At 42.9% G+C, this 25,354-nt stretch overlaps 1 protein-coding gene across 1 annotated transcript in view; it reads right to left on the bottom strand.

Moving 5' to 3' along the window:
• Nucleotides 1-24,761, bottom strand: part of TAF3 (TATA-box binding protein associated factor 3) — a 117,537-nt gene extending 92,776 nt beyond the window's left edge. The window contains exons 1-2 of the mRNA XM_051795216.1: nt 24,504-24,761; nt 13,764-14,006 (exon numbers count right to left, since the gene is read on the bottom strand). Of these exons, the coding sequence (XP_051651176.1) occupies nt 13,764-14,006; nt 24,504-24,669 (409 nt within the window). The 5' untranslated portion in view covers nt 24,670-24,761. The remainder of the gene's footprint in view (nt 1-13,763; nt 14,007-24,503) is intronic.
• Nucleotides 24,762-25,354: the final 593 nt, after the last annotated feature.

Raw genomic sequence — 25,354 nt, 5'->3', positions numbered from 1 at the left:
AAACATTTAATTTTCCTTGCATGTGCTCGTCTGGCTCCTCTCGGCTTCCCTCCTGAAGTTTCCATTCTAGAGCCTGTGTGTGATGTGCAAGCAATCCCTCTCTCTGGATATGTGTTCCTTTGTTTTGGTTTTTTTTTTGGGTGAGAAAAGACACAGTGATAGTGAGAAGAGCTAGGAAGCAATTTGAAGTAAACTTAGAAATGAACATATTTAATTAGTTTTAATTAAAAGGCAATAAATATTAATACTAGACTTTTAGTGATGCTAAACTTTAAAAATTTGCTATTAATTTGTATATTTTATATATATATATATATATATATATATATATATAAACCAACTTAAATATTCCACTTGTGCCATGCATTTTATAACCACATAACACATAGCAATATAAGATGCTATATGGACTCAGATTAGGGAAAGTCTAGATCTTTCCTTTGTATTATTTCCTTTGCCATATGTAACCAGGTCATGCTGTTATTTAAAGAACACATATTTTGCTATGTATGCTGTAAATGAGACATACACATGAAAGGCAAAACAAAAACTGGAGAGAAGTGACTTGGGTTTGCTGAATAAATAGTTTTAGCCTTGATACTGCATCAGCACAGTGAAGGTAGGTGTGATATAACTCAACATAGAGAGCTAACATCAAAGAAATTTAAATCCTTGGTAAGTATAGCAATAATATGCTCTCAAGCAAAGGAGGGAGGAAAAAAAAAATCTTTAAAATCTCCACTTGTATTTATACAACTTTCTTTATATTACATCAGCAGGTGTGATGACAGGACAGCTCAGGTGTCTCACTCTGCAGCAGGAGGCAACAAGGCTGAGTATTGCTCTGGATTTTTGCCAAATGTCACTCTTCGTCAACTCCATTGTAATTAGGAATCCAGCTCTTTGCACAAGGAAGCAAGACTTCTCCTTGCACACACTGTTTCTTACAGAAATTGAGTTGCCTTAAATATGCTCATGTACCATGCCACCTCTGACCAGGAGAGGTTCCAGGTTTAACAAAGCTTTGGCTCATTAATATGACAAGGTTACAGCTCCTTTTTAACGCTACAGAAAGAAACGAACGACTATTCAGAGGAAGAATGGCACTAATGCAGCTGTTCAAAAAGTAACCCCGACCTTTGTGGGGTGCTGGAACACTAAATGCAGGTAAGGAAACAAAGTCACCTAATTCTGGAGAACAGTGTTTAGGTGTTACCTGATCGCTGGTGTGTTCTCTCCCTGTTAATGTGATACTAAGTGGACACGACTTATTGCCGGGATCCCTCCCTCTGGAGCTCGCCTGTTCCCTCATCTCCCTGCCCTTTCAGAAAAGATCATCTGGGAGGGCAAAACTTACACCAATTAAGGCAGCAAAGAAACTGCAAAACTGGACATGTAGAGGCTGCAGTAACTCCGAGGAGTTTGACCTGCAGTCAGCTTGTGACAAGCAGAAGCAACCAGGTTTTTAATTCATATCTAAGCTTTTCCTCAGAAAACCAGCATCTAGAATCTTTCCCCTGAGATACTACCAATAAATTTCATCTCTTCTAAATGACATTAAAAGGTAAAAACAGCTTAATGCAAAGATGTGCTGCACTAAGAAACAGATCTAAGACAATGAGACTGTAGCAGAAACCTCCTCCGCTGCTTAACAATAGGGAATGGAAACATTTTCATTTATTTTCACTTAAAAAGAAAGTCAGAGTCCTGTGACTGCATTGATAGGAATGATGTACACACACTTCTGGGAGCATTGCCTTGAACTAAGGAAAAAGGAGCTGGTTCTTTCAGATGGAGAGGCAGTGTGCACAGAAGTCTCTGGCTCTGCCTCCCTTTGCTCCTGATAAAAGCTCGGAGCAATGAACCCTCAGGAGATTAGCACACACACAGGCTGGCTCCAAAAACTTTAGGCAGCATACATGTTCTTTTGAGTCTTGTACATGTGTTGTGTATAATGTGCTCTTTTTGATATTGAAAAGTTGCTAAGTTGTTCTCAAGCTGGAAGGGGTTTTCCATTTAGATAAGGCCGAAGCTACAGCACAGCACAAGCACGTGTGTAACACTGGAGTCTGAGAGCAGCACAAGCCTTGGCCGTTCCACCAGGGCTGATAAGAACGATTCTATTTTACAGAAATCCTACTGTAAGTTATTTAACCCCAACATCCATTCTCCTGGTGGCACTGCCAGCAGCACCTTCCCACATCCCACACCTCTCTCTCACAGCAGATTAAAACCAGTTGTCCCTCTGCTTGGCTCTTTGCATTTAACCACTCTAAAAGTCCACCACCTTTTCTATACCTTGACTGCTAAAAATATCACATGGAAATTATTCTCTGTATTATGAACAAAAGCAGCTCTCATACACTTGAGAAAGGAGGAAAACTATTTAGATAAAAAGAATCAACACTTCTATTTGTATCAGTTTCTTCACTGTGCTGGAAGCACCTTTGGATCAAACACAGTTCTCTCCTCTGCAAACACAGATTTGATACCAGGATGGGCTCTGCTCCCTGTCCTGGGAGAGCATAACAACCCTGCACTTATTTACCATGCAGGTCTCATGCTAACCTAGGAAACACACATGCACTGCTGGATTTACCCTTAAAAGAGAAAAAGCTATGCTTGCTGGATACTTTCAGGGAACGGGACCTGGGCTCAGCTCATCATCACTTCCATTGCTGCTGAAATGCAGGACCCGTGGTGGGAGGCTGTGGGGACTATTTGGTGGCACAGAACAGCGCCCAGCGGCTTCCCCTCCACGAATTTGAAACTGCTCAGGGCATTTAGGCTGGCAGAACTCTATAACCCAACTGGATCCATGCCAGCAGGGTTAACATGCTGCTCTTGAAAAGTGAGCCACCGGGGCTTTAATCACCACAAGTGGCAAGGACTTAATTTTTCATCTCATTTGAAATATGCCAGGCTCAACAGCAGACCGAGCTTCTCGTAAAATATCACCTCCTCATCAGCACTGTTTCCTGCTTCATTGGATTGCCTTGGATGTCTCCTGTGAGGAGTCCTGCAGCAACCCTGCTTGGCTGAGCCTGCGACCCAAGAAAATCTTAGCCTGCCACGGCAGGGCACAGGACACATATCCCACACACAGGACATGTGGATAATTGATAATCCAAAATTCAACCTCCAATTTCATCTGACATTCTTCACTTCCCATTCCCAAAATGCCCCAGTGGGGGCATTTTGCCTTTGACCAGGCAGCAGGGCTAGTTTTTAGGACCACGGCTGTAGCCCAGCATCCCATCTGTGTGACATTATAGTGTGGGATCTAGGAGATGTGATGGGAGTTCACCTCACCAGAGATGGACCAAATATACCTGCAAGGAGCTCAGCCCAGTGAGCTCACTGAAGGCACATATATGGGAAGGAAAAACTCCTTAAAATGAGGGCCCTTTGTAAAAATGAAGTTTACCCTGAGATTTTGAACAAATTCAGTGTTTCAGCCTGAATCATCTTAAATTTTAAATAGATACTATGCATGAGCTGTACTCCGTGAAAATCAGCTCATCTAAGGGAAGCTTGTTACCTGCAACATCAGCACTAAGATACTTATCACTTTTTAATTCACACAAAGTTTACTTTCCCCAAGAGTCCTAAAAAAATACTGAATTATGTGAATAAGTGCAATGTTGTGATAAACCCTTCACATGCTCTAGTTTGTAAGTGTGAGTTATACAGCAACACCATAACAACAAAATTCAACATTGTTTTTCCAGCTCATCACAACCAGTGTGATTTTATATCATGGTTTTAAGGACTCTGGCAAAAAAAGTTAAGGTCTCATGCTACAGGAGGATATTTGGATGGCTAAATCTCACTAAAATCTAAATAGATTTTCACTTGTAATTCTAAAGGTCCTTAAAAAACCTCCAGACATCCCAACTCAACTTCCCTGTACAAGGATATGTGATTTTAACTGTATCTTTTATCTTAAAAAAAACCCAGAGCATATATGAACATGTTTTGAGCACAATGAAAATATTTGTTTGTAGGATATTTTATACACCCCCCCAAGAAAAGGTAACTGAATAACAGCAAACTTTGCTGAATTGAAAATGTAAAGCCTGTAATACAGAAAATTAAAACTATCGAACGTGAGAATGGTAAAAATCCACCAATTCTCTTTAAAACAGCAAAAGAAATGAGTTATTTCTGAAAGCTCGGAGATGAGCTACCACCTCCATCTGTATTGTGATTTAAAATACTCAGAACACCGAGAAAGCCTCTTGAATGACTGTGTTAAAAGTTTCCCATGCAAAACCAAATGCATCCTTGTTTCATATTTAATTTGCAATAGGATCCCCAGCAGCTGAGCTGTGAGAGCTCCCCTGGCTGGTGCCGCACTGCCTGCTGAGCCGGGCTCCACACGAAGGCACCACACCATTGAAGCCTAAATCCTCAGAGCTGCACCTCAGCTCCCTTTAAAGTTAATCTGAACACACTGGGCTCGAAAGGAAATGAAAAGTGAGTTTCTCTCCCTTCCTATGGCACCAGGACTTCCTGTGTTTTAGCGATTGGTCAAGAACTATTATTTCCTCCATGTTATTCCCAGTTGTGACTGTCAGACGCAATTAGTGTTGTCCGCACACAAGCGCTAAATGTTTGTTTAAATAAGCCTGGAACCAAAGTCCCACATGCACAGAAACCTGGAGAAACGTGGAGAAACTTGGAGAATATTAAGATTCAAGTATGCTGTACCTGAACGAACATGCTGCTCTAAATATTTAGAAATGCAAAGTTCGTTTGCTGAGATGAATATCCACAAAAATCTATGTGAGATAAGGGGTATTAAAATTATTCACTCTCCAATTCAGGATGGATTATTTGGCCAATCTGTTAAGCTGTACCTCTCAGACACACAGGATCAGTACCATCCTCCTCCCCTCAGGGAAAAGAGCTCATAACGTTTGAAGAAAAGTATGCTCCATCCCAACGGTAGGAATACACATGAAACACAGAGTCTTCCTTTAACACAACTCTGGAATGGGAAAGCAGCAGACATCAACAGTGCAAATGCAGAGGGCAAACAAGTTCACCAAAGAAAATAAATTAAGCCTAATGTTGCAGATTGTAAAGTGGCCAGAATAAAGGCCATTTAAGTTGTTATCGACCTGTTTTAAACACACACACACAGAGTTGAACTTCAATTTATCTCTCCATATAAAATACCACCCCTGGCAGCGTGGCATCATTGCTTATAACCATGATTGAAACATTAATCTCAAACCAAGCCAGAGAAATTTGTGACTTACTGCATTACCACCTGAAGACCCACTGTTTTCCAGCCTTGGGCTAAGTGCAAGCCAGATCCAGCCCTGCTCAAGTTTGACATTGCTCCTCAAAAACACAGGTATGCTCTGGTAGGCTTTGCTTAACCGACCCAAACAATGCACATTTATACACAACATGCACACAGGGTTACATTTTACCCAGTCATGCCATACATAGCTGTTCAAAGAAGCAGAATCCAAACTAGAGAAAAACATTAAAATACCGTCTTGTCAAGTCATCAGAAAACCATTAATGTTTCTAATGAGTGCAATTACAAAAATGAAAGATTCCAAAGAAACACAGTTAAAGATGAACTTTAATTATCCAAGCGTCTGGCTACATGAACCGGGGTCATGTCTCCAAATGCCTTCTCATTTGAACTCTCTTATCCACCCAACCTTACATTTCTCAGAGTCTTTCAGAATGAAATGGAACTGCCTACACACAAAAATAAGTTATCCCTTCCTAATGACTTACCCACTCACTAATATTCCCTTTAGCTGACAGTTGGAGAAAACAGGAACATGTACCAAAGGTGAAGACTGGAAGAAGATGATCTCTAAGGTCCCTTCCAACTTCAACCATTCTAAGAAGACGCTGTAGTCAAGAGGTGTATGGTAAAGTTATAGTGCTTATCTGTGTGTGGCAAAAGACAAATAATTCAAATGAGCTTTCTTAGTCATAATTTTAAAAATTAGGAGGCAGAATTCCTTGGTCTTAACCTGGACCCTACCGCATTGCTTGTCTGCAGAAGTTTGCAATGAGTCATTCACCTGATTAATGCAAGAGAGATACGGGGTCCCGTAATCCACCCGTGATCTTTGTCTAGACAACGGCTTGTTCTGATGCTGAGATCAAGGTTAGGCTTGAAAATGTGCACATAAACACCATGCAATATCTATTCCCAAACAGCTCCAAGCACAGGTATTTTTCACAGGAGGAAAGAAATGTTTCAGACACTTCAGAAGGGTTTAAACGAAAAAAGTTACCCCGCAAGTAACTGTTCTCTGGGCAGTTTCGTTATTCAGAACAACTGTCTGGAGGGTCAGCTCCTGAATTCCAGGTGTGGACCATTCCATGTGTCCATGAAAATGTCACAGCTGCTAATCAGCAGCAGGAAGATGCTTGCCTTGCTGGAGAAACTTAAGGCCACATGACTCAAAATCAGAGGTCTCAACCTAATATGTTCTATTTCCATGTCCTTCCCAAATATCCTCTCAAATACAGTACAAAATTAAGGACTGCTTGAATTATAAGATGTTTCTCTGAAAGTCTGGCACAAACTCCTGTGCAGGAGGGTAACAATCAAATTTGTGGCTTTGATCCCAGTAGCTAAAATAATTTTAATTTGTTTTTTAAGTGCCAGGAATTGTTAGCAATCACTGACATTTTCATGAAGTTAAAGAATCCTTGGTGGCAGAAGTCAGAGAAAGAAATAAAACCACTTGAATTAAGAAAAACAGGAAAGGCTCCAGCATGAAGAAAACACTGAAAAATAATAAAGTTACAAGGTCAGCCCTTAAAATAGGCCAGTTGTGCTTCTCTTTATTCCTGCTTTAAGCAGTGGCCAGACTTTCCATTTCCCCCTCCCTCCCTTAAGTCCCCAAAAATACTCAGGGCAGCCAGGGAAAGTCTGAGAGGCCTGAGAACAGTAACACCCAGGTATCAGACGATAACCTAATTTGAAACTTATGCTTTCAAAGGCACAAAGGTGTCTGATGATCCAGCTGAAATAAAATCCTCGAGCACAGGAGCAGCAGACAGTGCAGGAAGCGACGCAGGCGCTAAACAAAGTCACACATTGTCAGAAAAGGGAAAAAACTGATCTGACGTGACGAGTCAAGACAAGTGACAAAAGTTTTGCTGAAAAAGGATCAGTAGGAAATTAAAATCATGACAGCATTTCTGTTCAAAATACACAAGACAATAGAATCCTTTTATCACAAAGTCCCATTTTCTCCTCCGGTTTTATTCTAACCAAAATTGCAATTTGCACATCACAATGCAGCGAAAGGATCCACGACTTTCATTCCCATTCTATGTAAATAATTTACTGCAAAAGGCTGGCTTTTATCAGTCAACTTCTGCATTCTGCAGTTTTTATTTTTGAATCCTTAAGAATCACTAACAACTTGTAAGTTATCTAAACAGGTCTGAAAACCAGAAAAATCTTTGTGAGAAGGTTTTAGAAGGACGATATCCCCTTGAAGTCATGATGCCTTCATTTCATTTGCTATATGCAGCAAATAAAGCCAGATAGCTAAAGAAGCTAAAGCAATACATTTTCACAATGCTGAATTTTTTTAGTTAGTTTTACTAGTTCCTCACTATTACTTGCAAAGAAACCGGAGGCAGTATCTTTATAAAACTTATCTTCTGATTTGCTTCTTCAGGTACAGCCAGGTTCCAGCTGGTTTATTTATTTCAAAGGATATAACACTTAAAAAGACCTCAACAAACAAAACCATGAAAGTCTATCACAAGCCCTCCCCTAAAAATCAAAACAAACACATTTAATCCATTTCCTCCATTCCCCCCTTTCAGTTGCCATTAAGTTTCTTAAAAAATAGCAAGAGTTGAGGGGTTTCTTTTCCCAAAGACATGAATTATTATTAGAAGTTAGGTACTAGTCTCCTAGAGAAGATAAAAGAGTGTCTCCTCTGTTTCTGTAGTCTCTGGATCCCAGCTATGTGATTTGGTTTCTGCCACGAATAAAGTTTTATTACGGCACATCATTACATTGATTTTTTTTTTTCCCCCAAGTGCTGCAAATTAAATGAAGCTCTTCAGTGAAAGTCTATTTAACTTCCCATTTAAAAAAAAAAAACTTCCTCATTAAATCCTTTCTTGCTGGATTTCACTGGAAATTATGGTTTTGATTATGATACAACTTCTTCAGAAAAGGTAAAGATACAGTTGTCTTCCCAATTACAGCTTTATCAGCACGCCTTCGAGAAAAGTTATTTTTCTGTCTAATGGCAAGATTTAAACCAGGCACATTTTCTGTGCACTTTTTTTTTGTTCCTGTCTCCTATTTTCCTTTTCTTCTTTGAAACCTGCCTCTCCTATTGGCTCTTTCCCAATGCCTTTCTTCTGGCTGCATCTCAAGCTTGGCTGCTTTTCTCATTTTGTCCGTTTCTCCTGTTGCCTCTCCCTTGCTGAGCTGCTGCAGATGTGAAGGCTCATTCTCACAAAAGCAATCAGAGTCTAACTCAGAGCACACTGCAAAGACAGCTAAAGGATGCCTGTGAATATCAGCAACCAGGCAGAGTGAGCAGCCAGGAGCAAAACCTCCACAGTCTGGCAGGGCTTTAACTCTCCAAACTGGTGACTACACAGTACCTGTTTGTTGAGGAGGGGTGGTTTCCTAACCAAGTGTACTGGAAAAGCTCTGTTGAAAAGATCATTGCTGCTTTTAAATCATCAGTGCAGCTGCTGGAACGAGGAGCAGTTGGTCTGTGAGGTTAAACTAGATCTGGGGAAAGGCAGAAAGGCTTAAAAACGGCAACAGTGAGACCTGTGTTACCGAAATGGGAAAGTGGATATCCCAGGATCCTTCTAAAGCCCATCACACACTGATTTACAAAGGAGGATCAGCTTTGTTAAACCGAGATTGGTCTGAGATCCAAGACTTGCTACATTCAGTTCTGGACCACAGCCACAGAAAGCACTGCGAGACTGAGGGGGCAGTGGCAATTTTAAAATCTGATCTATCTCCCACTGGAGTTTGACACTAATGCTTTATGTCACCCTGATGCTTAAGGCTTTATACAATTACAGTTCTAGCACTAGTAGATCCTAGACACAAAATCTGTTGCTTTGATTAGCACCTTGCTTCACCACCCCCCCCCAATTCTCATCAATTCGAATGTGATTTTCAGCATGAAAAAACTAGAGATGTGTTCAGATGATGTGTAATTTGACAGCTGGGTTTCCACGCTTCCAGGTGGCTGGAAGCATCAGGTTTTGGTAGGAAACAGGTCCTAACATCACATCAACAGCAAAGAGGGGAAAAGGCAGGACTGTAAGAAGATCAGCAATTTTATGCTTTGATCTGACAGGGAAATAAAATGCTCTGACAGAAAAGGCTACAAATAAATCTGAATTTGTAAACCGTGCCAAGAACTTGTCCTGACTCAATGATCAGAAATACAACGGCAGTGGTTGAGCCCACATTACCAGGAATGAAAGACAACAACATTTCATGCCTGGTAAAAACGACATTTGTTTCCAGATCGTCTTTAAGGGAAAGAAGCTGAACCTCTGGGAAGTGAGAGTGAAGTGATAGGAGGACAGAAGAGGACAGAAAAAAATGAAGCTGGAACTGAAGAGGAAGTGTGACTCCCTAACAGCTACCCCTTTTCCTCACAAAATATCTAAACTGGTGTGAAGAGAGTCTCATGCCTTCTCCCTCAAATCCTGCTAATGTGCTGCAGCACAGTTACAGTGTAAGAGAGAAATAAGGCTCTAATACAAATACCACAGGCTATGATCAGTATTGCACAAAACAAAGATGTTTTCTTCAGTCTCCTGGTCAGAAAAACAGGGGTGGGCTGCCTGTGACTTTAAAAAGTCAGAAAAAGAGAGCAGTTGACACAGTGTGGTTATTTCAAAAAAACATAAATCATTATTATTATTATTTAAAATGAAGTAGTAACAAGAGGCAGCAAGCACAGGCAGAAATTCATCCCAGGAAGCTTAAAAATAAGGTCACCACGGCACAGGTAGGATTTATACCTCCTCTTTCTTTGTTTTAATCATGGAAAATGATACATATTCTTAAGGCATCAGGACTCAGGGCTCTCAACATTATCACAAAATGTAATAGTGATTATTATTAGCTATGGAAAAGTATCTGGGCTTTCTCAGCTGGCCTAGTTTCAGCACGTACTGTTTTGCTTCAAATGCAATCAACAAATTCTAAGAAGTTGATTTATTATTGCAAAATGTATGTTCCCTTGCATTAAAGCACAAGAAATAAAGCATGACCATCATGTTTTGCAACTAATTTATTTTTTTCTCCTTTTTTAATCTGTCTTACAAGTTTACCATGACATTTTAGTGACAACAGTGCTAAACTAACTCAAAAAACAAAAAGAGACTAATTAAAAATAGGCAGACAGCAAACATCATGATACATTGGCATAAAATTATCCCTTCAGTGTCCTTTGTAAAAATACTGCTAAAACCCCAACATTTTCCATGGCAATACTGAGTCAGATTGTTTTATAATATACAGAATTATATATGCAGATCCTCACAGTGCAAGCATTTGGTTAGTGCTTGCACTCCATATTTAAGCAAGAACATTTTCTGCCTTCTTGGAACAAAACTTGTACCACTGAACTGAATTTCTGACTGACAGAAACTATAGATCTTGAAAACTTATTTGCCTTCCTCCCTTTCCCACATCTTCAGGAATCACTCCAAGCTCTTTCAGCATTTCTTAAGACTGAGTACATGTGAAGGAAATGGCTCCTCTTAGACTGGAAGGACCTTCTGCTCTTATGGATTCTCTGGCAAAGATAATTAAGGCATTGCTTGGGCTGCTGGGCAGACTCTGAATACTCTGAACCACCACCAGTTCCAGAGTAAGTGGAAATAAGAAGCTGGTTACATGTGCAGAACTAAAGGACTTTTGGGAAGGAGGGCAGCAACACCTACTGGCCACGGTGCAGACTGAACACTGTTTTGGTTTGGTTTTTAAATTAACAAGATATAAATAAAGCGTTTTCTTACTAAAGTCATGGCTACATTACTACTAAAATATATCAGCACTAGTAATTTCTGAATCCTATCAATAAATTAATATTTACAACATGAGCTGAGCTTCAATACAAAACGGGACATAACAAGTCTTCCTGACAATTCCTTTAAGTGACTGAATAATTTACTTTACACACTCCAATGTGCACAGCCTTCCTTCATTGCTAATTATTGCCTACTCAAAGCAACTCAAATGTTATGGACTGCACAATATGAGCAGCAGTATGGTTTTCTTCCTACTCTATGAAGTATTGCAAAGTGTTTAAACAGCTGCTGCAATTCTTATTTTTCAAATGCATTCCTTTAACCTGCAAAAGTAAGTTTTTCTTCAAAATTTTACTTGGAATAACATAAAATAAAACATAAACAACAGAGTTTCTTGATTCATCTCACTCCTTTCAAAAACAAACAGTGGGGCACAAAATACAAATGGCATTTTCAGAAAACACTTAATTCAAAATTAAAATGCCCTCAACTGTGTTTTAAATCGACTACAACAAATCTGCATTCAGCAGTTGTATTTAATGCTTGCTTTAAATTTTCATTTAAAAAAATATTGTATTCATTTTTTGAAGTTGTGTCTATACGTCCTCTGATACACTAGCCTTAGGCATCAGAAGTTTTCCTGGTTCTCATCCAACTTTGGAAATAATATCTTCTTGCTTCAGGTGTTAAGAGGATTCATACATTATTTATAAGGACTGCTAAAATCTAACTCCTGGATCTAACTTGCAAGAGAAAGAGTATAAAAAGTCACATATACAAAAAAAAAAAAGCACAACTGTCCCCATTTCAATTTTTAGCCTCTCTTTGTTTGTAGTGTATTGCCAGGTTGAGTCTGGAACACTCATCTCTCCCACCTCATGTTCAGATATTTCTCTGCAGCTGCTTTGAGCCTTGCTAGATTTGACTTTTCTTGCATATTTGAGAGTATGAAAAAAAAAACAACAACCCCAACTGGAACACTGTTGGGCAACTCGTTACATTTCAAAGATGCTGGATTTCTCTGACAGAATGGTGTTTGTTTATCTCCCAAAAAATCAGGCTAAAGAAAGAAGCCAGAACAGGGTGCTAAAATCCCTATTCACTTCTCAATGTCCTCTTCCTTTGTACTCCTCTCTTATAAATGTTGTCTGCATATATGATATTTATATTTTGTTTGCCTCTTCCTGGTTTAAGAGAGTTCATCATTAGATTTTAAAACAATCCACTGAACAAACTTCACATGGGGGAGCCTTTAGGATCTCCTTCACAATTTAAGGAAACATTTATGTTTTGAACAGCAGTTCCATTTCCTGGGTTGTATTAAGGCAAGAGACACTGAAAGACTATTGATCTATAAAATGTAGCTAAAGGAAACAGAAAAGTAAGGTTCTACAGAGCCTCAGAATACTCACCAGCATGAGTAAGTCCTCACATTGTTACTGGAATGAGTAAATTTGTTCACTAAACCCACTGTACCTGACAGCCTTTATAACTCAGATACCTGTTCCTGACTACAATTCCACTTAGTCTAACTGGAGCACACAGCAACTGCAGCCATCCAGATGAAGAGGATGCTTGAAAGCCTGAATACACACTTCCTACAGCTCGATAAATCCCTGGAATGCTGCCCCATGCAATCCCTGTAGCAGCACAGCAGTGGATTTCCTTACCCAACAAGGTGTTGTCACTTATGTTCATCTTTACTTCGGGCAGAGTTTTTACACCTACTTCAATGTGCAGACTTTGAGACCTTAGTTCTTAAAAAAGAATAATATGCATAATGGAGCATGATATCCATTCTGTCCCCACAAAATTATAAATTAAATACCTTAAGCAGATTGGACCTGTTCTTTACACTCTTTTGGAGAACATATTATATTCTTTTGGAATTTTTTTCTACGAAATCCACAACCTTACATATATTTATTTCCATACGAAGTACAGTTGCGTGCTGTTCACTGTTCAAAGGGGAAGTTAGACTAGGTCATGTTTCTTAAAGCTTTAGATCTTATTAGCAATCAAGCGTCATGCAGCTGAAAAATAAAGAAAATAGTTTTGCTTTTTCCACTGCCACAGTTAAAATTCTCAGGCAAATTGCAGCTCAAACCTTAGTATAGTTGGTTTCACTGTTTCCTCAAGCCTTGCTTCTGTGGGTAAAGAAAGGGAAGGAGTAGCTGGAACAGTGATGATGAAACCCTAATCAATGTTAGCAAAGAGAATTAAGAGCAAATACAATGCTTCTAAACAACTCTTACTTCCGTATTTAAAGCTGAATTTAACTGGAAAATGAGGTTTTTTCTGTTTGTTTGGTTTGGGGTTTTTTGGTGAAATTTGTTCTAAGGAAGAACAAATAGCTGTCAGGAGCAGAGAATGCTCTGCCAGTCTCACCAGCCTTCCTTCTTCTACCTTTACCAAATCACAGAAGCTCTTGCAGTTTGTGTGGGAGGGAGGCTGACACAGAAAAGGTAAAGCAAAGCATTCGTTTCTGTCGCCTGAAAAAATTTAAATGCATTACAGAAACAGGTATTAACACAGTGAATTTTTGATATGAGGTAATCTTGAAGGAAAGCAAAAGAGTGGAACACGAACTTGCCACAGCACCACCACCTGCTTTGCAATCGTGCGTGTGAAACACCCCGTGGGTCCTTCCCGGGCCACTGCTTGAGGATGCACAGAAATGAGCAAACACAGGGCCCAAAACTTAAAGCAAAGGATTAATTTCGCACCTTCTTGAGAGGAGACAATGGGTGGCAGGTAATCAGGGATGTACTCCTTCCTCTCCTCTGCATCCTTACTTCCCGGCTGGGGAAACTGCAGGACATTGTTCTTGCTGACGGGAAACGAAGGGATTTGATGTGCAAAAGTGACAGGCTCGATGTTGTGGATGTAATCTTCCAGCTCGTGCAGGTTAACCCCCATAAGCTTGAAGGCATCACCTACGTCATCCAAAATTGGATCTGTGCGGCCATCTGGAACGAAAAAAACCAGCAGAAGAACAACATTTTTGCAAAAATTCAGATTAAAAAAATTTGTCTGTGCTTAGAGGTTACAGTCCCATGGCTCAACACCAGTAAGGGACATAAATTACTGCCCAACAGCTCTACCAGGTTTACTTTCAGAAGTGTTTGGTTTTGACCCATATGACTCTGTTTCAAATCATACCATTAAAAGAACTGCACCTCAGGGAGCAAATGGAGCAAAAATGAGGGAGCAGCAACAGGCAGCTTTACCTGGCAACAGCCAATTAACATCGTGCAATACCACTTAGAACAGTTTTCAATTTCTTAATGTAAATTCAAATTAACAAAACAAGCCCTTAATATGCAGAAAACGCCCCTTTATCAGTATGTAACAGATCAAATGTCATTTTTCAACCTAGAAAACAAAAAATCTCATTTTGTTGAACTGACTGTAGTTTACAAAGGGGAAAAAAAAAGGTGTCATGTATCTCTTGATAACAAGAATACTTCATATAGTATCTTTCCACCAGATGAAATCTACAGGCTTCTTAAGACTATGAGCCACTTCACCTATTTGTTAGATATACCCCCTGGATAAAAGAGGTATATTAAGTACTGGTCTGATGAGAAAACAATATTTTATACTAAACTTTAGGGATTAAGTTCCTGGGGTGCAACTTAAGTTTGACTCTACAGCAAAAAAATTCTTCTTTTCCTTACAAAACACACAGCAAAGCCTTAGTTGCCAGGTAGTTGGGATCTTTATTTCATATGATCTCCAAGTACCTCAGTTTCCCTGACCTGAGAGAGGAAAATCCCTCTGAAGGCCTCCGGAGGGAGAACTGGACACCTTCTGCTTTGGCAGCCAAGGCACTGCTTCAAGTCTCATCCTAACTTCACACAGTAACAACAACACACACACAAAAAAAGAGATGCCTTAAACCCCAAACATGATTTTTAATTCCATAAAATGATACTGAATGATTATAATTCTGCAGAGTTGGCTTATGAAGATATTACATCCCTACATGATGATAAGCTGCGATTTACTTTAAAAAGTAATTATGGCAAAGCAGCCCGTGCCTATTGAAGGAACACAATGGCTATTGTGGAGCCCCAGCTTTGGAGAACAGGGGGGGATGCTCTTTTGTTTGTCCTTTAACCTAATCTCTTCTTGGTTTATCTTGAAGCTGAGCAGGCTGGTTCTCACATCACTGGATGAATTCAAACTCCCGGCCAACTCCCGCCTGCAGGTACATTTAGAGAATAAGAATTTCGTTCTAGAATTTCCCTTCTTAGTCTCGCAGCGAAGATAAGGATAATACTCAGATTATGGGCTTGATTCTCAGCTCTCCAACACCGGCCTCTTGTGTGACTCTGGGCAAGTTGCTTGTGTTTTAATTCTTTCCACAGCTAAAAGGAAGATCAGAGCAAGTTATCCCCGTCTGTATTTAGAATGTGAACTCTGCATGACCAGAACCATCTCGGAGTTTGTGTTTCTGTAATATTTGTTACAAGTGTAACACCAGTTTCCTCTGCACTCCAGGGACAGAGAAATGTGGAGACTTGCATAACTCATAATTACAGGAGGATATCACCCCTCTGGAGGAGTTATGAGATCCTATAGTTATTAGGCAAACGGAAGACTGCTTTATCCTTTAAAAATTAAATGTATATAATTGACACAGAGAAGAAATTTTGCATGGTCACTTTTAGATGCTCTTCAGGCTACGAAGATCCCTGCAAACTTACTGAACCATTTTAAAGGTGTCAAGACTCAACAGATACAAGTTTGACAAACAGGTAAAAAGAAAAACTTGGGGAAAACCTTTTCAAAGGTTTTTTCCTAGATCTGCAAGTGATCTTTTCAACCTCCAGAACAGGGTACTGACGTGACTAGCAACTGATAAATGCTATAAAGGACTTCTTCCTACAAGTGCTTTTTAAGAACACATGGCAGAGAAGCAACTACTAAGTGTAGCCGAAGCATGGAAATATTTCACAACCCTATCAAGAAACAATTACATGTGTTAGAAAGGGGGTCCAAAAGGTAACAAAAAAAAAAACCTGAAAAAGATTCAGTTTTCCCACAGCTTTGACATTTGCCTCCAAAGAGACAATGCCAAGCCATAAGACTGATTAAAAGTTAAAAATAAATAAATGTTTAAACCTGCAACTGTCAGAGGGATGAAAATATGGAGCAATTAACCCTTCTTTTCAAGACAGAGTGTCCTTGGTGATAAAACTGTTTGAAAAAAGTTTCAGGTCTGTATCTGTACCTGCATTTAAAATCAAACTTAATTTAAAATCAATTGGAAATATACACAGCACAAAAATGCATTAAATGTAATGCCAGGTGATTCATCAAATAAAGGTTTTACACTTTATTCGAACAGTTTAGCATTCCTCTTCTCTCTCCAGTTTAATTTAAAAAAAAAATCACTACAATAGCAGAAGTCAGACACATGAAAGGGAATGCTGACAAACATGTAACACACTCTCTCCTGGTGTTTCATTCAGTTTTAGGCTTTTTTCTGAAGGTAAATGGTGCCCCAAAAAAGTTTAATCTGTGCCTACTGAACTTATCTCAATATTCTTCAAATATCAGCTTAAAAATTCAGATGCTGAAGGCTCCCAATGAAATAATTAATCCAGTGTCACACAGCAAGTCAGTGCCAGATCACAAGCAGCCTCAGAGCTTTGGTTTCCAGTCTCTTGCTGTTCCTTAGACCACAAGACTTTAAACACTATCTGTTGTTCAGGACTGGGAAGAGGTGGAAGGACACAGGAATAGCTCATCAAGCCAGTTACAACTCTCTTCCTTCCCCTGCAAACAGGGAACTAAGAAAATACCTCTCTCACAAGTTTTCAAGCTGCTCTATGTCCCTGAATGGGAACTGTGCTCCATAATTGGTAGAGTTGTGGCAGCAGCAGAGCTAAATTAAGACCATTTGGTCTCAAAACAGCTCACCAGAGAGCTGTAGGAACACCCCTGCAGCTCCCATACTGTCAGCTTCCCTGAGCATGAGAATGAACTCTGGGTGAGAAAACGGATCCCAAAGAAGTCCAGTACCACTTCCAGTACCAGGGAGAGCTGAGTATTTGGGTGGAAAGTCATGCAGCCCTCAACCCTGCTCACCATCACCTGCAGATGAACCTACCTGCCCACAAGGAAAACCAAATCAAACACAACAAGGATGGTGCACTAAACTCCCCTTCGGGTGAGGTTTTGGGTTCTGGGGAAAAGAAAGTTTTTGAAGCTACTAAAATTTAGTTATTTTTGCAGAAGTCAGGAGAATTTCTCCACCAAACAAGCTGACCACTGCTTACAACATCCAAAGGCACTGTGAGGGGGTGTGGGAACCATCTTACTTTCCTTAAATTCATTCAGTCTCAGGAACAGCTGATTTCCTTTTGTCAAACTCACTCCCATCACCTCCTCCTTCCTGGCCCAAAGTTCATATGAATCAGTGAAAATTTAACGAGTGAGTAAGCACAGAGCAGAAGAGCTTTTAGTTTCATGCCAGGTTTCTCAAAGGAAGCAACTACAGTTCTGTAACAAATATAGTGAGAAAAATTACTGAGTCACCACCCATGCAATGTGTACACGGGTTATAAATAGCTCAGCATTCCCCCTCATGGCTGCTATAAAAGAGATTTTAAAAAATTTTATTTTAACCAGCAAATTATTAGGTAGAGCTCCTTGGCATTTTAATTACAGGCTCTATCACAGATTCCTTGTGCTCCAGCACATCACACAACCCTGCCACACATTAACTACATGTGTATCTACACCCAGCAGTCACTCCAGGATAACTGTTTCAGGGAGACAACACACTGCTTCCATCCAGCATCCACAAAAACAGCCAGGAGCATACACAGTGGGTTATTTAATAAGTATAGATGTCTTACTTGAGTGCACTTAAGTGGGAAAAACAGTGCTATTAATGTAGTTATCAGTCAGGCAAAAGCATCTTCTTGCTATTGCTGCTCAGAGTCTGCTCCTTCTCCCAGTAACCTCATAAATGTCAAGCAAAAAAACATGTTCACCCTCTTTATCAGTGGCCAGCAAGAAGTTAATTAGTTTAAAAACATCAACATTTAAGGCTATTAGGACATAAAGAAGTACAGTTGTTATAACAAATGTTATGGGCCTGGGGTAGATACTCGTTACCAAGTCATTCAGCACCAGCAGAGGGAATCAGCTCTTTTAAACTGATCATCAAAATCCAACACTTTGATAGAGATTGTTATTGTAGAGTGGTAAGACTGAAATGACTAAAAAAGAAAAAAAAAAAAGAATAGAAATGAAAAAAAGATATGAGGTAAATCTGACATTTAATTAGAAAGAAATAAAAATTTTGCCAATGCCAGGTCAATTCTCTCCCTTGTGGTAATGAAAATATTGGTCTGCTGTTTGCATTCTCCCAAGAAATTTGCTATAATTAAGTAAAGTTTTCCTTTACAGGAGGTTGTGCAGTGACACTGGAGTAGGTTTGGAGCCAGTTCTATCTCGGCAAAACATTTTGCAAGATCTGTAATTTTTCCCTCTAGTTATAATGTTGTGCTCACCAGATCAGAACCTGTCTTTAAGTAGAAATGCACAGTTGTATTATTAATATTAATCTCAATATAGTAATATTATCTATATTATGTATATATGCCTATATAATTAGTATTTAGTCCTGCAAGGAGCAGGAAGTTGGACTCAATGATCCCTATGGGTCCCTTCCAACACGAAATATTCTGTGATTCTATGATTACATAAAAATAATCTTCAAAAAAGTAGTCAAGCAATAAGAAGCCAAAGACCAACTTTCAAACTTTATTTCCTCACTGTCAGCAAATTTCAGCAGAAAATACAAAAATAAAACCACAGTATATCCAAACACAGGCTCAAGACTGAAAGCTGAAGGAAAGAGTATTGGAAAACCCACTTCTAGATCCAAAAAAGTTAATTATCTAGTTTTAGCAGCAGATAATCTAGATCTGTGCTGCTTAAATATGCCCAGGTGCCCTCAGTGAAGTGAAGTAGCTTCTATCTGGCTGTTTTTTAGAGCAATGTAATACAAAAATCAGGTTTTGGGGGCATAAACCATGACTCCCCTCCTCATCACCCCCATGAACAGCACTCACACAAACGCACTGGGAACCAAACTCCCTCATGGATGTGTTAAGAGGTAAAACACAACATGTTCTGCATGTCTATAACCCCCCACCCCACTGCCAAGCTGCATCAGCTAAATTCAGAGCAAACAAAGTAGACACTGGTCTGTCTCCACTGGACAGCTCCCCAGCATAAAAAACCCCAACATACACAAGAAAATCCAGAGGAAATAACCCAAAGCACCAGCTCTGCCACCACCTCTATCAAACCACGTGGAACTTAAGTGCAAAACCAAGTGGCACATAACAGGGAACTTTTCCCTTTTCACCTCTGCTTAAAAAAACCCCAACGATAACAATTTGAACTCTTAGAAACCATACCATGATACTTTGTTTTGTAACCCAATACCTTAATTACATACTCCAACACTGGTTTTCAGATATTTTACTTAAATTTTAGGATAAAAAAAACACGTGTGAAGCCTACAGCATATTGAATAGGCTTTCTCTTACAAGCTTTCCACAAATTTGAGCAGCATAATATGGTGTAGTATAAGAGGAAAACCCTGATTTTCTCGCTGTAAGTTCACCCTCTCCTCCACCCCCCCAGAGTATTCAGAAGCATTTCACGGCATCAAACCCATCTCAAAACCCGCTTTGCAAATCCTTTTGCCTCCCTTTTGCAGCCACAGAAGCTCCCATCAACCACAGCTACTGCAAATGCAAAGAAACAACAGCAGAAAAGTAATGAAAATCTTGAATGCAGCTCTCCTAATGGGATGTAACAGCTGGAACAAAGATCTAACACAGCTGGGAGAGCCATCATTTTCTTCTGCAACTGAGAAAACACGTGAGCAGCGATGACACGCTCCTCAGAGCGATACCACAGAGCCTCAGCTACGTCAGAGTAAATCCATTCAGTTTGGAACACAAGGATTATGTCCCTCAGCTGACAACCCTGCTAACTCAAACCCCACTGGTTTGACTCCGAGATAACACACTGACAATAAAGATGCTACAATTGGAATTTAATTAATTCTACTTATGCAAAACCATGGCAAAATTCAGCTCATTCATCCAGAGCTGGGTTTGCGCAGGAACTTATTTTAGGAGCAAATGGAAACAATTCTGAAAAAAGCAGGGAGATGTCAACTGAGTATTAAGATGTCTTTTTACAAACCTTTTTAAAGAAAGAAATACAGGGATCATTTTAAGAGAGGTAATACAAAAAATACCACATCAGTGGCATGAAAACAGCATATTTCCCTTCTCCTCCAAAAAAAAAAAACCCGGATAAAAATGCAACAAACAAAAGATTGTAATACTTGTTGTACTTTTCTCCATTCATAGAGGGGAAAAAAATGCCTTTCCCCACTTTCAGTAAGCAAACCCAAAGCAAGAGAGTGACAACTGAGCTCTATGCACTTCCAATCCTTAAGCACCAAAAGGAAAAAGTGACATTTTCACCATCTCTTCATCTTTCCCTCCCAATCTTAGAAACACTGCAGCACCTGTGGCAGAGGCAGCTGAGCTTGGGGGCAATGCTACCCAACAACTCATCTCTTCCACAAGCATCTTCCTCAACATCTGTACTGATCCTATCAAAGGACAGCTCTGACCAAGCCTAGGTGAGCTCCTTTTTCACCCCATAACTCAATTCTCCCAAACCCCCTCTGTTGCCTCCTTTAATCACTTTACAGAGCATTTCTGTTTGGACTGAGATACAAACTACAGAGGTGCAGCAGCTACATTTGTGCTGCTGGGGGACACAGGTCAATATTGCACAGTACCATTTCCAGACTAACGCGCTCTCAAATTTGGGGAAAGCTTGTACAAGGAAACCTATTCAACCTAGAATTGAAATCCAAACAGTTTGCAGCACTGTTACTAAGTCCCCCCTAAGCTTGGTTACACTGGTAGTGCCAGACTTGATATCAATTATTCCTGAAAAGTGGAAGCAGAGTCAGAACCAGGTACCAGTACACTCAGCTCATCACTTTGCTTTTCCAGGGATCCCTGGAGCAGCAAAAACTTCTGCTGCAGAGAAGGAACGTGACCACAGGCAGCAGCATGTTCAGGCCATGGCTGCTCCTCTTCTGACCAAGCTTGGCTCTACACACTTTCCAAACTCACTTTTGCACAGAAACATGCCTCTGATACTCCTCCCACCCACAGCTGTGACACTCCCACAGCTGGGACAGAAGTGCTGGCAAACTTTCCCACTGGTGCATTCCAGGGCTGCCATATCCTTGTTACCTCTCCCATAACCTCCAGCTGCCCCCAGCACATTCTCAGAACTGGTGGTGGCCATGGTAGCCCCAAATCCACCATCAGTGAGTCACCTTCTCCTCAGCCAGCACTTGAGGTGAGCAATCATTTATCTGTCCCAGCTCCAACTCATGATTGCTCTGAACACCTTTCCCACTGCCAGACCCAACTGCAGCAGCTCCAAACTCTGCCCCAGAGGCTCTCCAGGAGTTCCCCCTCCACCTATGACATGTGGAGCAGCAGCAGCCCACAACCCCACAGCACCCCAGGATGCCAAAGGAAGGGGGAACACGTCCCTCTGGGCACAGGAGACACAAGCAGCCCTGTCTCTCCATGTGCCCACCTCTCCAGGGCACTCTTGTTCATCTAATCCCTCCACTACAGGGATCCTCCTTCATCTCCCCCTCAGTACTTACAGATCCAGCAGGAGCACTGGCAGCCCCATCTCTGCAAACACATCACTGCCATGTTACACCCTCCCTGCCCCACATGTAGGGTAACAAAAGTCTCCACACACACAGACCAGTGACCCTCCAACCCCACTGACAGCCTCAGCCTTGCTCTGCATTCCCCACGACATTCCCTCTGTTCAGACCTGGCAGTGACCCTGACAGCCTCCCTCTCCCCACAGACTGCTCCCTCCCCAACCCCTCCCTGACCCATCAGCACCCCCAGCCTGGCATTCCCACACCCAGCAGATCCCTACCACCCTCTCATTCCCACTGGCAGCATTACTGACCCAGCAAGCAACTGGACATCCCATCCTCCCCCAGCCCATGTTCTGCAGGTACCAGCAGGACATCCAGCCCCTCAATACCTCCACTGCTCTGCAAGGACACATAAAACCCCAGTGGACACACAACTGCACTCTGTTGCACTCCCAGACCCAGCAGTGGTACTCACTGTCCCTTTCCCATCCCATCCACAAACACTCCTGTGGGACCCAGCCAGCAGTCCTCGCACCCACTCCCAGACCTCTCTTCTTTCTCTACTCCCACTTGGTGTAAACTCATCCCTTCCACGCTTCCACCCCAAATCCAGTGAAGCCCTGGGAATCCTGCCCCCACCATCCCTTCCAGCTCCTTCCCTACAACCTCAATGGCAGCATTGGCTAAATCCAGTCCCCCACATACCCAGCCAAACCTCTTCCACTACATCCACCTGAGGGCATTCACACCTCATGCCACGTGCACTAAATGATGCCACGTGCACTAAATGATCCCCAGCCCCATCCCTCCCTTTCTGCACACACATACTCCACACCTCCCACATGCAGCCCTGTCACGCTCCCACATCCTGTGCACTACACCTCCATTTCCCCCAAAAACACCTCAGTGCATCCCTGCCTTCCCACATTCCCCATACACAAGTTCCCAGAGCCACAGTACCATCACTTCCCCCCTGTACAGGCACATCCCCAGCCTCAGGTATCTGGCCCCATGCTGCCCTGCTACATGTCAGTCCCTGCCCACTGCATTCCTGACATCAGGCACCACGTGCATTCCTGACATCAGGCACCACAGCTCTGTGTCATCCCTGACCCTACACAGCACAGTACCTCTGCATCCCCAGCCATACAGCCTCACACCTCCCCTTGCACAGGTGCACCTCCAGCCCCACAAGCTCCCCCCTTTCACACATATTCCCAACCTAGGGCACTCCAGCCCCAGCAATAGGACTTTCCAGCCACATCTCTCCCTCCCCATGCACCAGGGAGTCCAAACCCTGTGCTCTCCAGCCTCAGCACTTCCCTTTGTGCCAGAACCATGAACCCTACGCAGATCCCCATCTGCAGTGGGCCCCCACAGCCTCCTCAGCTTTGCCCACGGGGCACAGACCCTGACCCAAAGATGAGCCAGGACAACACAGCAGTAGCACCATATCCTCCCATGTGCATATCCTACATGGCAAAGGGACTGGTTGCCCCTTCTTCCCTCTAGATCCAGAACACTACAGCCCCAACAGTAGGGACAACAACCATATCTCCCCCTCCTGTACACTGCACCCCAACACCCTGCATGCTGTAACCAGAGAGAGAGGGACAGCAGCCCCATGTCCTCACAGTCCAGACCCACTGCCACTGAGCTTTGTTTTCCTCCAACTCCAGCCCCACAATCCCAACTCCTTGCCCACGCCCAGACCCACTGCTCCACAGCCCTCACTGGCAGCAAGGACCCCATGTACCAGTACTGCCCTATGGCCTTCCCCCATCCTCTCAGTCCTCTGCACTGTTCCACAGCACAGAGCCCCTTCATCTTCCCCCCAGCCCTCAGCACTGACTCACAGGCTATCCCCCATACCCACATCTCGCACCTGCTGACCAACAGACCACCTTCCCTACACAGCCCCACAGCCTGATCCCTGCACTACCTCTTCAGCCTGATCTCCCCCAGGCCCACTCCTCCCTGCCACAGACAACTTCCCCCAGTCTCTCCCTGCAGACCTGCCCAAATCCCAGCTCCCCATGCCCTCCTGAACTCCCCACAGCCCCCACCTCCCTGCCAAGCACCCCCAGCCCTTGGCACTGTCTTGACACCCCACAGATGCCCTCCCTCACCTCCCCACTGATACCCCACGGCCTTCCCCCACAGACCCCCTCCCCACGGGCCCCAGGGCTGCCCAAAACCACCTCCCCGTACCCTCCCACCCTGCCCAAATCCCACCCCTCCACATCCTCCTGTCCTGCCCAAATCCCACCTTCCCGTGCCCTCCTGCCTTGCCCAAATCCCACCACTCCGTATGGTCCTATCCTGCCTAAATCCCACCTCCCCGTGTCCTCCCGCCCTGCCCATAGCCCACATCCCTGTGCTCTCCTACCCTGCCCAAACCCACCACCCCACACTCTCCTGTCCTGCCCAAACCCCACCTTCCCGTGCCGTCCTACCCTGTCCCCCAGCACCGCCCTAATCCCGAGCCCCCCTGCCTTGCCCCAATCCCAAATCCCCCCGTGCTCCTGTCCTGTCCCGCAGCCCCAGCGCTGCTCCCTTGGCGGGATGGCCGGGGCTGGCAGGAGCTCACGGAGCCCACTCAGTCCGGACTCCGCTCAAGCAGGGCCACCCCCAGTGTCCTCCCAGGGCCGTGTCCAGCCGCATCCCCCCTCCCTGCCCATCCCCTGCCCCGTCCCGCACTCACAGAGCTCGCAGTAGCGGTGGCAGCCCCGGCCCAGCCCCTGCAGGTACCGCTGCAGCACGTCGGTGAGGAGGTCGCAGGCCGAGACCTGCACCGAGTCCCAGCCGAGGGCCTGGCAGATCTGCGCCACCGACACCCGCAGCAGCCAGCGGGAGTAGGTCTCGCACATCCCGCCGGGGCCGGGGGCCGCGGGAGCTCCTCACGCACCGCCCGCCATCGCGGCCGCCGCCGCCGCCATCTTGGCGCCCGCCAGGCAGCGCCGCTCCAGCGCCGAGCGCATCGAGCGGGGCGGGGCCGCGGCCGGGAAACGCCTCCGAGGAATCCCGAAAATCGGCGCTGAGGGGGCGAGCCGGTGGCGGGAGAATATGAATGTGTGAGTGTGTAAATAGCTCAATAGCTCTAAATTTAATCTTCCCTAAGGGAACTTACAGGAAAGACGGGACAAGTTTACAAGAGCATGTAGTGACAGGGCAAGGGGGAATGGCTTCAAACTGAGATAAGGTTTACATTGGACATTAGGAAAAAAGTCTTTACTGTGAGGGTGGGGAGGCACTGGCACAGGTTGCCCAGGGAGGTTGTGGCTGCCCCATCCCTGGAAGGGTTCAAGACCAGGTTGGACGGGGCTTGAAGCAACCTGGGATAGTGGAAGATGTCCCTGCCCATGGTAGGGGGTTGGAACTGGATGAGCTTTAAAGGTCCCTCCCAAACCAATCCATTCTTTGATTCTGTGATATCTATAATTAATCTAAAGTGAATATAAATATAAAAATATATTTATCATAAACACATGAATATAAATATAATATATAATAGATATAATATATAATATAAATGAATATAAATATCTCCATATC

This window comes from Manacus candei, unplaced genomic scaffold (assembly GCF_025592945.1).
Source record: "Manacus candei isolate 608988 ecotype Guabito, Panama unplaced genomic scaffold, ASM2559294v1 h1tg000042l, whole genome shotgun sequence".
Classification (NCBI taxonomy): Eukaryota; Metazoa; Chordata; class Aves; order Passeriformes; family Pipridae; genus Manacus; species Manacus candei.
This window is presented reverse-complemented; position numbering and strand designations above follow the sequence as displayed.